The sequence below is a fragment of the Cervus elaphus genome, chromosome 10, assembly GCF_910594005.1.
Source record: "Cervus elaphus chromosome 10, mCerEla1.1, whole genome shotgun sequence".
In the NCBI taxonomy this organism is placed as follows: Eukaryota; Metazoa; Chordata; class Mammalia; order Artiodactyla; family Cervidae; genus Cervus; species Cervus elaphus.
In genome coordinates this window covers 32878328-32898992 of record NC_057824.1, presented here as the reverse complement: position 1 = coordinate 32898992, position 20665 = coordinate 32878328, and the positions used below count along the sequence as shown (strand labels likewise).

At 39.4% G+C, this 20665-nt stretch overlaps 1 protein-coding gene across 3 annotated transcripts in view; it reads right to left on the bottom strand.

The window, feature by feature from the left end:
• Positions 1-259: 259 nt before the first annotated feature.
• LYRM1 (LYR motif containing 1) overlaps positions 260-20665 on the bottom strand; it is a 33588-nt gene continuing 13182 nt past the window's right edge. For 2 of the 3 annotated variants that reach the window (XM_043914477.1, XM_043914479.1), the window contains 3 exons: positions 7843-8001; positions 3829-3921; positions 2330-2697 (listed from right to left, as the gene is read on the bottom strand). In XM_043914477.1, coding sequence (XP_043770412.1) covers positions 2569-2697; positions 3829-3921; positions 7843-8001 — 381 coding nt within the window. In that variant the 3' untranslated portion in view covers positions 2330-2568. Of the gene's footprint in view, positions 898-2329; positions 2698-3828; positions 3922-7842; positions 8002-20665 lie in introns of those variants that run through there. The other variant, XM_043914478.1, reaches the window with a different exon arrangement.

The window sequence follows — 20665 nt, the reverse complement described above, 5'->3', positions numbered from 1 at the left end:
CCATTTCTGTTTGGACATAATTTGAAAGCCAGCTTAGCTCTTGTACTTCCTAATTATATTATGATAAAATTCTCAATGAATGCAGTATGAATTTCTAGTGAGCCTTTCAGGTCTTAGGTGTATCCAAAGTAATCACAGGCTTTAAGATAAACTAAATATATGCATTTACCTAAGATATGCACTTTTGTGTATGTGTACATCTGGGGCAGAGATGTGTCTCATAAAATTTCAGTGAAAAACCATGATTGATCCAAAGATGCACTTTTTAAGGGAATTTTATCTGGAAATGGGAAGTTCCAAAAGACAACAAAGCACACACAAAAAGTCCACTTTTAAGTAAATCTATAACTTGGGAAAAAAAAAAAAAGGCCTAAAAATATTCTGAGGGGTAGTGTATAATTCTAAACTAGCCATGAGAACTTCCATCAACTGGCTAATTTCTTCATATCAGCTGGCATGTCTGGTGATTGGCATTCCCTTGAAAGCTTTTGTCACCCTTCAGTCTTCTGCCCACAGGCCTTAGTTTTGTTTCCAAGTGGTGCTTCAGTGAGGATATGAGGTCCATGATCTCTAAGGTTAGTGTTTATCTCATCAGGCAGCAAGATCCTGAAAACTGTAGTGATGTGCGAGCATGCATTATTCGGACAGTACCAATATTTCAGAGGTTTTAAGAAGATAATTGGATTTTTGCTCCTAATCAAGAAGAATTTTGTTAACTAGTTTACAGTCAAGGCCTAGTTGGCTTATCATTCTCAGAAAAAAAAAAAACTTTATTCTGAGTTAGGAAACTTCATCATGAGATTTGAGATATATTGGTTTGGAAAATTTCCTCAGTTTCTCCTGGCTTCGAAGTCCCCGGCCTCGTAGTGGGGCAAGGCCCATGGGAGGCAGATGAATCTGAATAATAAGAATAATGACAATATTAAAAATTACAGGACTTCCCTGGTGGCACAGTGCATAAGAATCTGCCTGCCAATGCAGGGGACATGGGTTTGATCCCTGGTCCGGGAGCAGCTAAGCCTGTGTGCCACAGCAACTGAAGCTGTGTGCCCTAGCAGCCCTCACACCACAAATACGGAGCCTGTGTGCTGCAACTACGGTAGCCCCAGCTCCCTAGAGTCTGTGTTTCACAACAAGAGAAGTCACTGCAATGAGAAGCCCATGCACTGCAACGAAGAGTAGCCACTGCTTGCTGCAATAGAGAAAGCCCACAAAAAAGCAATGAAGACCCAGCACAACCAAAAACAAACAAATAAATAAAGCTAATAAAAGAATTACAATCATTGCAGCAGCTTATATTCACCAAAGATTTACTAGGTACTATGCTCTCTGCTAAGTGCTAACTCTATGTTGTTTTTCAGTTGTTAAGTCATCTCCAACTCTTTGCAACCCCATGAACTCTGGGAGATAGTGAAGGACAGGAAAGCATATCAGGCTTCCCTGTCCTTCACTATCTCCCAGAGTTGGCTCAAACTCATGTTCATTGACTCATGACGCCATCCAACCATCTTGTCCTCTGTCACCCACTTCTCCTGCCCTCAATCCTTCCCAGCATCAGGCTATTTTCCAATGAGTCAGCTCTTTGCATCAGGGTCAAAGTATTGGAGCTTCAGCTTCAGCATCAGTACTTCCAATGAATATTCAGTGTTGATTTCTCTTAGGATTGACTGGTTGGATCTCCTTGCAGTCCAAGGGACTTTCAAGAGTCTTCTCCAGCACCACAGCTCAAAAGCAATAATTCTTTGGCGCTCAGCCTTCTTTATAGTCCAACTCACATATCCATACATGACTACTAGAAAAAACATAGCTTTGACTATATGGACCTTTGTCAGTAAAGTGATGTCTCTGCTTTTTAATACGCTATCTAGGTTTGTCATAGCTTTTCTTCCCAAGGAGCAAGCATCTTTTAATTTCATGGCTGCAGTCACCATCCATAGTGATTTTAGAGCCTAAGAAAATAAAATCTGCCACTGTTTCCATTTTTTTCCCGTTCTATTTGCCATGAAGTGATGGAATCAGATGCCATGATCTTAGTTTTTTGAATGCGGAGTTTTAAGTCAGCTTTTTCACTCTTCTGTTTCACCTTCATCAAGAGGCTCTTTAGTTCCTCTTTGCTTTCTGTCATTATGGTAGTATCATCTGTATATCTGAGGTTGTTGATATTTCTCGAAGCAATCTTGGTTCCAGCTTGTGACTGATCCTGCTGGCATTTCAGATGATGTACTCTGCATATAAGTTAAATAAGCAGGGTGACAATATACAGCCTTGATGTACTCCTTTCCCAATTTTGAATCAGTCTGCTGTTCAATGTCTGGTTCTAACTGTTTTAAGGTGGTCTGTTATTCCCATCTCTTGAGGAATTTTCCAGTTTGTTGTGATCCACACTAGTCAAAGGCTTTAACATAGTCAATGAAGCATGAGTGTTGGCAATTTGATCTCTGATTCCTCTGCTATTTCTAAATCCAGTTGGTACATCCAGCTTGTAACTCTGTACTGATTCATTATTCCTTATAGTCCTTATATACATTAATTCTCAATATAATCTCACAAAAAGTATTATTCTAATATTCACAGATGAGAAAATGGAGGCTCAAAAAGTTGAATAACTTGCTCATGATTATATATTAAGTGGTAGAACCAGGATTTGAATCCTGATCTGTCTGACTCCAAAGCTTGTGCTCTTCTTTGCCCTATTTCCTGCATGGAGAGGAAAAACCACAGATCATATTAGTGAAATGAGAGTCCAAAGAAGGTGAGGGAAAAGTGTGTATACAAACTTGTTCTGTGCAGAGTGAAAAACTGGACCAACATAAATGTCCAGTGAAAGGGTACTAGTTAAATTATGGCATATTCCTACAAAAGGATACAATGCATCCATTTTAAAAGATGGAAGCAGAGATATGCAAAAAAAGGGAAGTAAAATAGGCAGTAACAGTATGCCTAGGTTCCCATGTACTTTAAGAAAATGTATGTACACGAGTATAGAAAAAAAGACTAAAAGGATATATTACCAAACTATTAGGCTGAGTCAATGAAATATAAAATTGCTGTTTTTGTAGGTCAAGAGTAGAATATTGGCAATTTCATACAGTCCAACTTAAAAGTTGTAGTGGTCACTCCCACAGGGTGAGAATTTTTGACAATTTTCACTGTCTTATGCATTCCTTTAAAGTTTGAATTTTATTTATTCTTTTTAAAAAATTATTTATTTAAATCTGTCTGTGCTGGGTCTTCAGTGCTGCATGTGGGCTACTCTCTAGTTATGCACGGGCTTCTCACTGTGGCGGCATCTCCACTTGCAGAGCACGGGCTCTAGGGCACCCAGGTGTAGTAGTTGCAGCTTGAAGGCTCTAGAGTGAGGGCTCAGTAGTTGTGATGTACGAGCTTAGTTGCCTTGTGGCATGTAGAATATTCCTGGATCAGGGATTGAACCCATGTCCCCCACATTGGCAGGTGGATTCTTAACCACTGGGCAACCAGGGAAATCCTGAATTTTATTTTTTTATTAACAATAAACCTGTTTTTTAAAATAATAGAAATAAAAATCTTTCCATAAAAAAGGTAAAAGTTAGAAAACTATATAAACGTCAGCTGGATTTCCTTTCCATTTAGGGGAAAGTTGTACAAGTAGGAGAAGTCAGGCATTCACTGACATTTTAGCTTGTTGTAACGGGTTGGTGGCCATGCAAGCATAACTTATTTCCAACATGCCTCCTACAGGGGTTCTAGGCTTTTCGGCAAACACAAGCCCTCTTGGTATATATTCTTGGAAATAACTGGGTGGACAAGGATAGGTACACACCACATGTTAACTGAAGTCACACTTACTGGCCTTGGATAAGGAATCTGGTAATGTAGTCCAATTTCAATCCTGGCTGTGCATTCATCTATACACTGTTTAATCAGGTCTGTGTCTGTGAGCTATTAAAAGGGAAAAAGAGGTGAGATTGTTAGCGTCTTTCCAATGCTACATAAAGTAGAGGTACACATTTTCTTAAACTTTTCAGTTCATCAGCCACTAAATTAAATATTGGTCATTTGAAAAATCAAAAACAATTTAAGATTTCCTGTGGATTAAACTTTAAAAAATCATTTAGCTACTATAAGCACATAGTAAAAATAATTCAAATAATACAAAAGGGTATAATGTAAAACAAAATCTTCTTCTTCTTCCTGTTTCTCAATTCCCCTTCTCAGAGACAATAATTAGAAGTTTGTTTTTCCAGGGATATTCTATGCATATATAAGTATAATTCTATAATACCTAGTAGTTTTTCTTACAAAAATGAAACCTCTGAACCCTGCTTTTTCACAAACAACTTGAAGTTCCTTCTATATTTACACGTATAGAACTGCTTCATTCTTTTTAACAGCTGCACAAAATACCAACATATGACTGCATTATAATTTAACCAATCTTCCACCAATGGACATTTAGGTTATTTTCAATCTTTCGCCATTTTAAACAATGGATCTCGTATTTTTAACTCTTACCGATAGTCCCTGCAGATTCAAATTACCCTCTAAGAGGCTGTACCAATTTATATTCCTATGAACAATCCATAAATTATATTCCTACCAACAAAGAACGAGAGTGCTTCTTCATACCCTCCCCGTGTTGATCAAGTGTTTCAGCAACTGCTGTCGAGACACCCCCTGAGTAAGATATTGGAAAATGATCCACCTTCTATTTTGAACTGTAAACTGTTTGCTCATTACTAAGGAGAAGAAATGACCTTTGAAATTTCCAAACAGTTAAACTGTGGTAGTCCAATTTCAAGTAAAGGAATAACAAGTTCATTCTGAAAACAGAAAGCCAGGAAGTAGATGAGGAGACAATGTATCGAGGATGGAAAATGAGTCAACACATGACTCTACCAACAGTCTGAAAGTGGGCTTCAAAGCAGAGCTGGGTTGCATGAGACCCAGATGACACCCACAGTGAAGCCTGGGCTACCATGGCTTGCAAATTCCAAGGGTGTTCCTGTCCTGTGGTCCTCTTGGAGCACAGAAAAGTTCTAGGACCTGCAATGCATAAAAAGAACCACAGCTGAGTCCCTTGGGACAGAGGCTCAGCTTTCTGACCGCTGTATTTCTCAGAAGCTATTCTTCTGATTGTCTACCTTGGGGAAAGATTTCCATGTTCTCATTTGCCTATTGGGATTCAGAGCAATTAATGAAATACATTTGGGTTATTATTAAGCTCTTATAGCAAGTGAGGTTACAGGAGACTACTTAGGTCTACATGAGGGATTAGGGAGAAAGAAGCCCCTAATAAAGATATGGGGACTGAGGGCTTCTAGGGCTCCGACTGTCCATCTAAACAAGCTGGATTAGAGTTCTCCAAATTCAGTCATTCAGAGGCTGTCTGCGTGATTTTGTCATCTCCACAAGTACCTATACTAATATTAAACTTTCTCTTTAAATGGCCTCTGTAAGTACAGTACTTGCAAAATTATCTGCTATTATGTTTCCTTTCTAAAACATGGTAAAAACAGTACATATTTTAAAATAAAAAACCCATGTACATCCCCCAACACAACAATATTATCTCACTCATGTACTGGCACATACACCTCTCTCTGGCTTGTACCACACTGGGCCAATTCAAGCAGAGGCAAATGAAGGATTATTATTGCCTTAACTGAAATCTCAAAGGGTATTGAGTAGTCCTTAGGTGACTGAACCTGCAAAGCTTTACTGGTCATATACTACTATGATAGCCCCTTTCCCAGGTTAGACACCGTGAGGCCATGGTACCTGCCTTCAGCTATCAAGGATGTTACCTGGGCAGAACAAATCTGATACATGAAGCTACAGAAAAGGCACAGTGGTACATAGTCAGCAGGGCAATGACTGCAGACTGCTATACAGGAATTCAGAGTAGGTGGTCATCATGGGGTTGGTTGAGGGCAGAGGACTTGAGGAAGACTTCCTAGAGAAGATCAATTGAAGCAAAGTATTTGTAAGTGCTCATAAATTTAGTGACAACCACAGACAGGGCCATGAGATATACTACAAAGGTATAAGAAACTGTCTATGTGCTCAAGGAACTGACAATCTGGTTAAGCAGACCATACCAACATAAATGAAACAAATAAGAAAAAAAAATTATGACTGTCTAATTAGGGAAGGGTATAGGTCAGTGGTCTACCAAGTTTTTGATCATCTACTTCTTTCAATTAAAAAACTTCTGAGCCCTGAGAATTCCATGGTGCTTCAGTGGTTAGGACTTTCACTGCCGTGTCCCAGGAAACTAAGGTACTACAAGCCATACAGTGTGGCAAAAAAAAAAAAAAATCCTGAGTCCATAGCTTCCATATGTGTATTTATAAATTTATTAAACTATTAATAATTCAATTATATATATATGTAATAGACATTTTTAAAGGAGCAATAAAAATAAACAGCACTTATAATATTTTATTTCTATTTCTCAAAGGACTATTCAGGACCTCAGGGGGTACACACACACTGATGTGGTATGCATGGTCTATGCTAAAAGCAGAAAAAGTTTGGGGAAGTTGGAGGATGGTCAGAAGAGAGGAAAGCAGTTTCACAAGCAGGTTGGTATTAAAAGCATGCAGGCTTCAGGGATTATGAGAAGGGGAGGATGTTATAGATTGGGAGGGTTTCTCAGGTAGCACTTAACCCCAGTGGTAATTTTACACTTCTTTCCATCTAACTCTGAAACATCTTTCAGGGACCCTGTCTTGGTTTTGCTCAGTTATATCCCTGATGTCTAGTCTGACGTTTGGAACATGGTAGACACTTAGCTACTTGTTGAATAAAAGAATGAGAGCAAAGGATCACGAAGTAGTGGCAGAAGCTATAGCAGAAATGGGCAAAATGGGAAAGTGAGGTGTTCTTGTGGAAAGATGAATTCTGCTTTGGGCTATTATTCTTGTGGTGAGTTCCTACAGGGGCTGATGAGAGACCAAGATATGGGATCTGGAGTCATGGTCTTTGGGCCTCTGTATGGAGGGATGACCTTCAGAGGACCCTTATAGCTGGTGGGAAAGTGTGTGAAAAAGACAGGGCAGAAAGGAGACTGAGACAGGGTAAGAGAGGGAAAAGTAAAGACAGTAGATTGTCAGGAAGTTTCACAAAGTGAACAGTGACAACACTGAATCCATGAGATCAACAAGAAAGAGGCAAGAAAAGTCAGGAGCTGAAAACATCTTTCCACGCTTAGAGCCAAACAGTATTCCCAAGAAGCTGACAGATAATACTTTATGGTTTGTCAAATCAAGCCTCTTAGAATGGTTTTTGGCTCCCTGGTATTTGGGTTCAGCTAGCTAATGGAGGCACTATTTTACCCAATTCTGAGGTCCCAAAGGGCAAAGCCTCTCTGCTAGCCAAAGAGGCTTGAGTTCAAAGCTAAGTTATGAAGGGAACCTTTGCCTTAATCCTATTCTCTTTCCTCTGAATGGGTTTATATTTGGAAGCTCTGAATAGCTTATGAATTGAAAAAGCCAAACACAACTCTGAGCACTTCCTGTGGGAGTGACCGACAACAGGCACAGTGTGTGAGGAACCAATCCTACTCCGAAAATTCTCACTGGACTGATGTAGGTCACCTGGCTCACGCAGTCTTCTCAGGATGCTGAGCCACTTACCAGCTGGACTGAGACTTGAAGAAAGTGAAGAGAGAACCCAGGCTGGGCTCTGTTTTCCAGTGGTTGGTAAGCCAGCGAGGTTGTGCCTCTGGCCCCTTCTTGCTCCACATTCTGCCCCTCTAATTTGTGCTCCTCAGTCCTCTCAACTATAGGATAGCAAAGAAATGAACAAACGCCACAAGAATTGCTCTCCTCCTTGCAATCTCCAACGGGGCCTACTCACATTTTTGTTTTTTTGGAACAGCGTTCTGGCTTCATTTAATATGTACTGTTTTTCTTTAATGGTGTCTTCCATCTGCCCTGATGCAGCCTGCCATTTCCTCGCAAGCCTGAAAATTCTGCGGTAGAGGCCAAGAACTTCTTGTCGTGTTGCCATTGTCATCTTCCGACCCACCAAAATAGAAGGGAGGATAATTTGCATAAAAATTCAGTTTGACAGTAGGCAGTACAGCAGCTGTACATTTAAAAAAATCAAGCTCTTTAATTAGTCTAGAAAATAACTGCTCTTTCTCAACAGATATGTTTGGTAACATTACCAGAATGGTGCTGTATGAATATCACAATCTCTTAGACAGCCTTGTACATCATCCCTTAGTTGAAGGTTGTTTAACCTTGCTGTTTGCCATGATGACTATTTTTATGAATATGACAAAACAAAAATGCACATTTAATGTTCTTTAAACCAGTACATTCTTTCCCAGAATATCTTAGAAATGGTGCTTTTAGTGTATATACTGGTAAAATTACATTACTAACTTGAGTGCACAGGAGAAGGCACATTTTGAATAACTGAATTTTCTAGTTATGTGAGAACTTGAATTTAATGCAGGGTTGTAAACTGAAGTGCCTCTGGGGCCAAGCAGGCAACAAAATGAGGAAATTTGGCTAGTGGGGACAGTGGCCAACTAGAGAAGATGCGCCCCCTTGAAACAGAACAGTTGCTACTCAGTCCCGGCCAGCTATTCTCATGTAGAATTGAGGGCCTAAGGGTGCCAGATTTCCTGACAGCTTCACAATAGGTGGCAGTCAAGATGTTTAAAATAAGAAATTTCAAAAAACACAGTATTTATTTTTGAAAATGCAAGTACCAAGAGGGCCAAATAAAATGAGTCTGCAGGCTCAATTCCACTTGTCAGGTTGCAATCTTTTTTAGTTCATCATAATCTTGTTGAAAATATTTCTCAAAATTGTTGGTCTACTTCCCTCCTTCCTTGTCCACATAAGAACTGTATAATAAGTACAACTGAAAATCTTTCTGATGACTGAAAATCTTGTGGCCCCTCTGAGTTTTCACTCTGAAATACATCAGTTTTAATTTCAGAGGATTTGGCTAAGGGAACCAACCCAAGTATATTCCTGAAAGTTAGCAGCATTTTTAAAAATTAAATTCCTGTTAAAGTCATTTTTATTATAAAATATTTCAGATATACAAAATATATAGTTAATAACATAATTAACAGTCATATGTTCATAAAGAACCTTAAAGAATAAATTGTATATATAGTCAAAACTCCACTGTACCCCTTCCAAATCAAATTTCCTCTCGTCTCCCCTAGAAGGAATCACTATCCTGAATTTGTTTACTTTTCTCACATTTTGGGCTTCCCCGATAGCTCAGTTGGTAAAAGAATCCGCCTGCAATGCAGGAGACCCTGGTTTGATTCCTGGGTCAGGAAGATCTGCTGGAGAAGGGACAGGCTACCCACTCCAGTATCCTGGCCTAGAGAATTCCATGGACTGTATAGTCCACGGGGTCACAAAGAGTCAGACACGACTGAGTGACTTTCACTTCACTTCTCACATATAGCTTTATGCTTAACATAATATTGCTTAGCCAGTTAAAATTTTTATATATATGAGATATTATATACTTCCACTTGCCTTTTTTGCTCATACTTGTACAATTCATCCATATTCTGTAGCTGTGGTTCATATATTCTAACTACTGCAATTCAGTCCACTGCATGAAGCTATCCCAACATACTTGTCTATTCTCCTACTGATGGACATTGAATTTTTTCCCCTTCCCTCTCGGTGTTACTTATGCAAAAACTTCAGCCTGTTTTTTTAAAAAATAATTTTATTTATTTACTTATGGTTGTGCTGGGTCTTTGTTGCTGTGTGGGCTTTTCTCTAGACTGGCAAATGGGGGCTGCTCCTTAGTTGTGATTCATGAGCTTCTCATCGCGTGGCTTCTCTTGTTCTGGAGCACTGGCTCTAGGGCACACAGTCTTCAATAGCTGCCACCTGTGGGCTCAGTAGTTTCAGCTCCCGGGCTCTTGAGAATGTCTCAACAGTTCTGGTGCACAGGCTGAGCTGCTCTACGGCATGTAGGATCTTCCTGGACCAGGGATCAAACCCGTATCTCCTGCATTGGCAGGTGGACTCTACCACTGAGCCACCAGGGAAGCCTCAGCCTATTTCCTGACTGTTAACTTCTACATCTAAAAGAAATTCAGGGATCTTGAGCAAGATGGCACAGTGGGAAGACCCTGAGCTCACCTCTACAGGCACACCAAAATTGCAACTATTGATGAGAAAGCCTGGAATATAACAGAAAAGATCTCCTACAGCTAAATATATAAAGAAGGAATCACAGTGAAATGGGTAGGAGGGGTGGAACTGTGGTATAGTCAAGATCCATACCCCTAAGTGGATGACCCACAAACAGAAGAATAATTACAATTGCAGAAGTTCTCAAGAAGCAATAGCTCCAAGCTCCACATCAGGTTCCTCAGGTTGGGAGTCTGGCACAAGGAAGACAAGCCCCTAGAATGATTGGCTTTGAAAGTCACAGAGGCTTACTTTTTAGAGATCCAGAGAGTGGTGGGATATGGAGATTATTCTTAAAGGGTACATACAGACTATCACATGGGCAGAAGCAGTAATGTGAAGAAGCCTAGGTCAGACCCACATGCTGATCTTGAAGAGTCTTCTGGAGAGACAAGAGGCAACTGGAGCTCGTCCTGGAGTTATAGAAACTGATGGCAAGTGTTTTGGGGGGCTTGTTTCACTACGTGGACCTATTGCTGGCAAGCATCACTTTGAAATTCTTCCTCTAGCTTATTCGACATCAACCAGACATCACCAACCTGTCTGGGATGCCTCAGGCCAAGTAGCTAGCTGAGCAAAGACACACCCCACCAACCACCAAACAAGCTGCTGAAGACTCCCTGAACCCACAGCCATCTCAGGACATGGTTCTATCCACAAAAGGGCCAGGAACTTGCCCCACACACTGCACACACTAGCCCCAGGACTTCCAAGACCCTGCGGCCAACCCTGAAGGGACATTTGGACTTAGCTCTGCCTACCAGTGGGGCAACACCAGCCTCAGGGCCACTATAGCTCTGAAGCCTGCCATGGCAGGGCCCAACCCACCTACCATCAGGCTGGCATCAGGCGCAGAATCCCTAGGCCACCACCACCAAGCCAGTATCAGCTCTGAGACATTTTGGGACCTTTAGAGCCAGCTGCCCCAGGATCAGGCCTCATCTACCAGCAGCCAACACAAGTTCTGGGACACCCTGTGCCCTGTAACCAGCTGTGTCAGGAATCAGCTGCACCCATCAGCAGGCAGATGCTAGGCTGGGGAACCATGACGCTGCAAACACCCACCCCAGAACCTGGCTCTACCCACCAGTGAGCCAGCATCAGCCCTGCGGCCCCTCATGATTTTATAGCCAGCGGTCTCATGACCCAGTCCCACCAGTCAGCAGTGGGCAGTATCAGAACAAGTTAGGGCCTAAGAAGCAGTTAGATAAGGGGTCAGCCATGCCTACCAGACTGCCCACAGTAGTCAGCCCACCATAACTGAAGGACCCATGCAGTTCACCTAGGGGGTACCCCTTGAGCATATAGTTCTCATGACAAGATAAGGGTATGGTGGCAGGATGCACAGAATGTTTCCTACAAAAGACCATTTTTCCAAGGTTGGGAAATGAAATCAATCTACCAGATATATAGATGTAAAAATGGCAAATTAGGCAAAATTAGATGATAGAGGAACATGTTCCAAATGAAGGGATAAGATAAAACCCTAGAAGAAAAACTCAGTGAAGTAGAAATAGGCATTTACCCAATAAAGAGTTCAAGGTAATAAACATAAACATGATCAAAGAACATGGGAGAAGAATGGATAAACAGAGTGAGAAGTTAGACGTTTTTAACAAAGAGAAAATATAAAGAAAGAGTTAGAAAATATAAAGAAAACCAAATAGAGACAGAGTGTAATAACTGAAATAAAAGACACAGTAATGTAAATCACTGAAGGTGAACAGAAAAAGAATTAAGAATAAAAAGAAATCTAGGAGACATTTAGGAAAACAACAAGCACACTAACATTCACAATAAAAGGGTCCTAGAAGAAGAGAGAAAGAGAGAGAGAGAAAGGGGCAGAGAACGTATCTGAAGATATAATAACTGAAAATTCCTCTTGCATGGGCAAGGAACCAGATGGACAGGTCCAGGAAGCAGAGTCCCAAATAGGATCAACCTGAGGAAGGCCACACAAAGACACACTGCAATTAAAATGGCAAAAATTAAAGACAAAGAGAATATTAAAAGCAGCAAGGGAAAACTAACAAGTTACCTACAAGGGAATGCCCATAAGGCTATTGGCTGACTTTTCAGCAGAAACTCTGCAGGCCAGAAAGGAGTGGCATAATATGTTAGTATTTAGAGGGATGAATGGGAAAAACCTACAGCCAAGAATATTCTACCTGGAAAGATTTTCATTCAGATTTGCTGGAAAGATCAAAAATTTTATAAAGAAGCAAAAGCTAAAAGGGTTCAGCACCACCCAAAATAGTTTAGAAGATGTTAAGAGAACTTCTCTAAGTGAAAAATAAGGCCACAACTAGAAACATAAAAATTACAAAAGGTAAAAAGCTCACTGGTAAAGGCAAATATATAGTAAAGGTAGTAAATCAACTACATACAAAGCTAGTAAGAAGGTTAAAAGACAAAAGGAATAAACTCATCTATGTTTGCAATAAGTACATAAGGGATATACAAAACAAAAAGTTGTAAAATATGATGTCAAAAACAGTAATCATTGGGGAGGGAAGTAAAAATGCAGGGTTATTAACTGCATCTGAAATTAAAAGATCAGCAATTTTCTAAAATTAATTAATTTATTTTAATTGGAGGCTAATTACAATATTGTTGTGGTTTTGCCATACACTGACATGAATCAGCCAAGGGTGTACATGTGTTCTACATCCTGAACCCCCCTCCCCATCCCATCCCTCAGGGTCATCCCAGTGTACCAGCCCTGAGTACCCTGTCTCATGTATCAAACCTGGACTGGTAATCTATTCCACAAATGATAATATACATGTTTCAATGCTCTTCTCTCAAATCATCCCACCCTTGCCTTCTCCTACAGAGTCAAAAAGTCTGTTCTGTACATCTGTGTCTCTTTTGCTGTCTCATATATAGGGTCATCGTTAGCATATTTCTAAATTCCATATATATGCATTAATATACTGTATTGGTATTTTTCTTTCTGACTTACTTCACTCTGTATAATAGGCTCCAGTTTCATCCACCTCATTAGAGCTGATTCAAATGCCTTCTTTATAATAGCTGAGTAATATTCCATTGTGTATATGTACCACAGCTTTCTTATCTGTTCGTCTGCCAATGGACATTTAGGTTGCTTCTATGTCCTGGCTATTGTAAACAGTGCTGCAATGAACATTGGGGTACATGTGTCTATTTCAATTCTGGTTTCCTCATTGTGTATGCTCAGCAGTGGGATTGCTGGGTTGTATGGCAGTTCTATTTCCAGTTTTTTTTTTTTTTTTCCAGTTTTTTAAGGAATCGCCACACTGTTCTCCATAGTGGCTGTACTAGTTTGCATTCTCACCAACAGTGTAACAGGGTTCCCTTTTCTCTGCACCCACTCCAGCACTTATTGTTTGTAGAATTTTTGATAGCAGCCATTCTGACCGGTATGAAATTGTACCTCATTGTGGTTTTGATTTGCACTTCTCTGATAATGAGTGATGTTGAGCATCTTTTCATGTGTTTGTTAGCCATCTGTATGTCTTCTTTGGAGAAGTGTCTGTTTAGTTCTTTGGCCCATTTTTTGATTGGGTCGTTTATTTTTCTGGAATTGAGCTGCAGGAGCTGTTTGTATATTTTTGAGATTAATTCTCGGTCTGTTGCTTCATTTGCTATTATTTTCTCCCATTCTGAGGGCTGTCTTTTCACCTTGCTTATAGTTTCCTTCATTGTACAAAAGCTTTTACATTTAATTGGGTCCCATTTGTTTATTTTTGCTTTTATTTCCTTTACTCTGGGGGGTGGGTCATAGAGGATCCTGCTGTGATTTATGTCAGAGAGTGTTCTGCCTATGTTTTCCTCTAGGAGTTTTATAGTTTCTGGTCTTACATTTAGATCTTTAATCCAAAGATCAGCAATTTAAAATAATCATGTGTGTATACACACACACACACACACATATATACACATATATTTATGGCTATACATAAACCTATATTGCTATACGTAAGTGTGTGTGTGTATATAAATATATATAGCTACACATATATCTCATAGTAACCACAATCCAAAAATCTATAATAATACACAAGAAAGAGAAAGTAAGCCAAACATAACACTAAAAATACTCATCAAATCACAAAGAAGAAAACAAAAGAAGAAGAAAGGAACAACAAAAACTACATAAACAATCCCAAAACAATGAACAAAATGACAACAAGTACATGTGTTTATGCATGCTAAGTCACCCAGTTGTGTTTGACTCTTTGTGACCCCATGGACTGTAGCCCGCCAGGCTCCTCTGTCCATGGGATTTTCCAGGCAAGAATACTGGAGTAGATTGCCATTTCCTCCTCCAGCAGATCTTCCTGACCCAGGGGTCGAACCCACATCTCCTGCTTTGGCAGGCAGATTCTAAGCCACCTGGGAAGCCCGACAACAAGTACTTACCTATGATGATTATGTTAAATGTAAATAGACTAAATGTACCAATCAAGAGACATACAGAGGCTGAAAGGATACAAAGCCAAAACCCACATATATGCTGCATACAAATGACTAACTTCAGATCTAAATACATACACAGACTGAAAGTGAAATGATGAAAATAGGTATTCCATGCAAAAGGAAATCAGAAGGAAGCTGGGATATCAATCTGTATATCAGACAACAGACTTTAAACCAAAGACTGTAACAAGAGACAGGGAAGGACATTACATAATGATCAAGGGACCAATCCAAGAAGAAAGTATAAAAATTGTAAATATGTATGTACCCAACATAGGAGCATCTACATACATAAAGCAAATAATAACAGACAGAAAAGGAGAAACTGACAGCAACACAACAATATTATGGAACTTTAACACTTCATTTGTATCAACAGAAAAAATCATCCAGACAGAAAATCAATAAGGAAACACTGGCCTTTAATGACACATTAGGCCAAATTGACTTAAAAGATCTATAAAGAACATTCTCTCCAAAAGCAGCAGGATGTACATTCTTTATAAGTGCATTTTCTCCAGGATAGATCACATGCTAGGCCATAAAACAAGTCTCAGTAAACTTAAGAAAAGTGAAATCATATCAAGCATCTTTTCTGATCACAATGCTATGAGACTAGAAATCAACTACAACAAAAAGCTGCAAAAGACACAAATATGTGGAGGCTGAATATCAATAATATGCTACTAAACAATCAATGAGTAACTGAAACAACAATAAAAAATTTTTTAATACCCAGAGATAACTGAAAACAAATACACAAAGATCCAAAATCTATGGGAGGCGGCAAAAGCAGCTGTAAGAGGGAAGTTTATAGTGATACAAGCTTACCTCAGGAAACAAGAATAACATCAAACAACCTAATCTTATACCTGGGCTTCCCTGGTGGCTCAGAGGTTAAAGCATCTACCTGCAATGCGGGAGACCTGGGTTCGATCCCTGGGTCGGGGAAGATCCCCTGGAGAAGGAACTGGCAACCCACTCCAGTATTCTTGCCTGGAGAATCCCATGGACGGAGAAGCCCGGTGGGCTACAGTCCAGGGGGTCGCAAAGAGTTGGACACAACTGAGCGACTTCACTTTCACTTTCACTTTTCACTTTTCACTTTCAATCTTATACCTAAAGCAAGGAATTAGAGAAAGAACAAACAAACCCCAAAGTTAGTAGAAGGAAAGAGATAATAAAGATCAGAGCAGGTAGTTTCCCTGATGGTTCAGTGGTTAAGAATCTGCCTGCCAATGTAGGGGACACAGGTTTGATCTCTGCTCCGAGGAGATCCCACATGCAGTGTAGCAACTAAGCTCATGTGCCACAACTACTGAGTCAGCACTCTAGAGCCTGTGAGTCCCAACTACTGAGCCTATGAGCTGCAACTACGGAAGCCCATGTGCCTAGAGCCCATACGCTGCAACAAGAGAAGCCACCACAATGAGAAGCCTGCACACAGCAACTAGAGAGCCCATGCACAGTGATTAGAGAGTAGTCCCTGCTTCCCACACCTAGAGAAAACCCATGGGCAGCAACAAAGACCCAGCATGGCCAAAAATAAATAAATAAATCTGAAAAAAAAAGCGAGCAGAAATTAAAAAAAAAAAATAGAAAAGCCAATGAAACCAACAGGTTTTTTTTAAAGAAAAACAAAATTGATAAATCTTTAGCCAGACTCATGAAGAGAAAAAGAAAAGGCCCAAATCAATAAAATCAGAAATTAAAAAGGAAAAGTTACAGTCAACAGCACAGAAATACAAAGAATCATAAGTGATTACTAGGAATGACTATATGCCAGTAAAATGGACAACAGAAAAAAAATGGACAAAATCCTAGAAATGTACAATATGCCAAGACTGAACCAGGAAAAAACCAGAAAATATGAACAGTCCAATTACCAGTAATGAAATTGAATCATAATTTTAAAATTCCCAATAAACAAAAGTCTAGGATCAGAGGGCTTCACAGGTGAATTCTACCAAACATTTAGAGAAGAGTTAACACCTATCTTTCTCAAGCTATTCCAAAAAATTCTGGAGGAAGGAACACTTCCTAACTCATTTTATGAGGCTCCTAGCATCACCTTGATCCAAAACCAAACAAAGACATAACAAAAATAGAAAATTACAGGCCTACATCACTGATGAACATAGATGCAAAAATCCTCAACAAATTATTAGCAAACAAAATCCAATGATACACTAGAAGGGTAATACACCACGATCAAGTGGGATTTATCAATATCTGCAAATCAATGTGATACCCTACATTAACAAATTGAAAAATTAAAAACCAAAGGATCATCTCAATAGATGCAGAAAAAGTTTTTGACAAAATTCAACATCCACTTATGATAAAAACTTCCCAGAAAGTGGGCACAGAGGAAATATCCTTCAAAATAATAAACACCATATATGACAAAATAACATATTCAATAGTGAAAAGCTGAAAGCACTGCCTCTAAGATGAGGAACAAGACAAGGATGCCCATGCTCTCAACATAGTTTTGGCAGTCCTAGCCACAGCAATCAGAGAAGAAAAATAAAAGGAATCCAAATTTTAAAGGAAGAAGTAAAACTGTCACTGTCTGCGATGTATTATGTATGGCATGATACCATACATAAAAAATTCTAAAGATCCCACCAGAAAACTACTAGAGCTTATCAATAAATTCAGTAGAGTTGCAGGATACAAAATTAATATATAGAAACTTGCTGCATTTGTCTCTGCTAACAACAAACTATCAGACAGAGAAATCAATTAAATAATTCTATTCATCATCATGTCAAAAAAATAAAATATCTCAAAATAAACCTATTAATGAGGTAGAAGATATCTTGGATTAGAAGAATTAATATTGCTAAAATTATCATACTACCTAAGGCAATCTACAAATACAATGCAATCCCTGTCAAAATATTGATGGCATTGTTCATAGAACTAGGACAAATATTTAAAAATTTGTATAGAAACACAAGACCCTGAATAGCCAAAACATCTTCAGAAAGAACAGAGCTGGCGGTAACACACTCCCTGACTTCAGACTATACTATAAAGTTATGCTTATCATAACAGTATCATACATCACTTATGAAGATAAACTTAAAACAGATTAAAGAACTAAAAGACTGAAAGCCATAATACTCCTAGAAAACACAGATAGAACACTCTGACATAAATTGTCGCAATTTTGCTTGACTTGTCTTCTAAGACAAAGGAAACAAAAGCAAAACTAAACAAAATGGGGCCTAATTAAACTTAAAAGCATTTTTACAACAAATGAAACCATTGACAAAATGAAAAAACCTACTGAGTGGGAGAAAATATTTGTAAATACTATGACTGATAAGAGGTTAATATCCAAAAATATATAGAGAGTTCATACAATTAAATATCAATAAAAACAACCTGATTAAAAAATGGGCAGAAGACCTAACTAGATGTTTTTCTGATGAAGACATACACACGGCCACTGTCACATGAAAAGACACTCAGCATCAGTAATCATCAGTAATCCCTGGTAGCTCACATGGTACAGAATCTGCCTGCAATGCAGGAAACGCAGGTTCGATCCCTGGGTCAGGAAGATCCTCTGGAGAAGGAAACGGGTACCCACTCTAGTATTCTTGCCTAGAGAACTCCATGGACAGATGAGCTTGGCAGTCTACAGTCCACAGGGTTGCAAAGAGTCAGATGTGACTGAGTGATTAACACTTATCCTAATCATCAGAAATATGCAAATCAAAACCATAATGAGATATTACTTCACACCTGTCAGACGGCTATCATCAAAAGGAACATAAATAATAAATATTGGTGAGGACATGGAGGAAAGGGAACAGTTGGTGGGGATCTAACCTGGTGTAGCCACTATGGAAAATAGTATGGAGGTTCCTCGAAAGCTAAAAATGGAACTACCATCGGTTCAGTTCAGTTACACAGTTGTGTCCGACTCTTTGCAACCCCATGGACTGCAGCACGCCAGACTTCCCTGTCCTTCACCATCTCCTGGAGCTTGCTCAAACTCATGTCCATTGAGTCAGTGATGCCATTGAGTCAGTGATGCCATTCAGCCATCTCATCCTCTGTTGTCCCCTTCTACTCCTCCCTTCAATCTTTCCCAGCCTCGGGGTCTTTTCCAATGAGTCAGTTCTTCATATCAGGTGGCCAAAGTATTAGAGTTTCAGCTTCAGTATCAATATTCCAATGAATATTCAGGACTGATTTCCTTTAGGGTTGACTGGTTGGATCTCTTTGTAGTCCAAGGGACTCTCAGGAGTCTTCTCCAACACTATAGTTCAAAAGCATCAATTTTTCAGTGCTCAGCTTTCTTTATAGTCCAACTCTCACATCCATATATGACTACTAGAAAAACCATAGCTTTGACTAGACGGACTTTTGTTGGCAAAGTAACGTCTCTGCTTTTTAATAATGCTGTTGTCTAGGTTGGTCATAGTTTTTCTTCCAAGGAGCAAGCGTTTTTTAATTTCATGGTTGCAGTCACCATCTGCAGTGATTTTGGAGCCCAACAAAATAAAATCTGTCACTGTTTCCATTGTTTCCCCACTTATTTGCAAGAAGTGATGAGACTGGATGCCATGATATTAGTTTTCTGAATGTTGACTTTTAAGCCAAGTTTTTCACTCTTCTCTTTCACTTCATCAAGACGCTCTTTAGTTCCTCTTCGCTTTCTGCCATAAGGGTGGTGTCATCTGTGTATCTGAGGTTATTGACATTTCTCCCAGCAATCTTGATTCCAGCTTGTGCTTCATCCAGCCTGGCATTTCTCATGATATACTCTGCATATAAGTTAAATAAACAGGGTGACAATATACAGCCTCGATGTACTCTTTTCCCAATTAGGAACCAATCTGTTGTTCTATGTCTGGTTCTAAATGTTGCTTCTTGACCTGCATACCAGTTTCTAGGGAGGCAGGTAAGGTGGTCTGGTATTCCCATCTCTTTCAGAACTTTCCACAGTTTGTTGTGATCCACACAAAGGCTTTGGCGTAGTCAATAAAGCAGAAGTAGATGTTTTTCTGGAAGTCTCTTGCTTTTTGCTTTTTTGATGATCTAATGGATGTTGGCAATCTGATCTCTGGTCCCTCTGCCTTTTCTAAATCCAGCTTGAACATCTGGAAGTTCACAGTGTGCATACTGTTTAAGCCTGGCTTGGAGAATTTTGAGCATTACTTTGCTAGTGTGTGAGATAAGTGCAATTGTGCCGTAGTTTGAGCATTCTTTGCCATTGCCTTTCTTTGCGATTAGAATGAAAACTGACCTTTTCCAGTCCTGTGGCCACTGCTGAGTTTTCCAAATTTGCTGGCATACTGAGTGCAGCACTTTCACAGCATCATCTTTTAGGATTTGAAATAGCTCAACTGAAATTCCATCACCTCCACTACCTTTGTTTGCAGTGATGTCTCCTAAGGCCCACTTGACTTCAGACTCCAGGATGTCTGACTCTAGGTGAGTGATTACACCATCGTGGTTATCTGGGTCACAAAGATCTTTTCTGTATAGTTCTGTGTATTCTTGCCCTAGGATCCAGCAATTCTACTTCTGGGTATGTATCTGGGAAAAACACTAGTTCAAAAAGATAAGTGCATCCAATATTCATAACATCAGTATTTACAAGACAAGATAGGGAAGTAACCTAAGTGTCTATCAACAGATGAATGGATAAGGAAGATGTAATATGTATACACAATGTAATACTACTCAGCCATAAAAAAAATGAAATTCTGCCATTTGCAACAACATGAATGGACCTGGAGGGTATTGTGCTTAGTGAGATAAATCAGACAGAGAAAGAGAAATACTCTATGTTATCACTTATATATGGAATCTAAAAAATAAAAGAAATGAATGAATTAAACAAAACAGACTCACAGATATAGAGAATGAACTACTGGTTACCAGTGGGGAGGCAGTGGGGCAATAGAGAGGTACGGGATTAAAAGCATGAAATACGAAGTGTAAAATCAATAAGCTACCAGCATATATTATATAGCACAGGTGTTAGAGTAAATATTTCATAA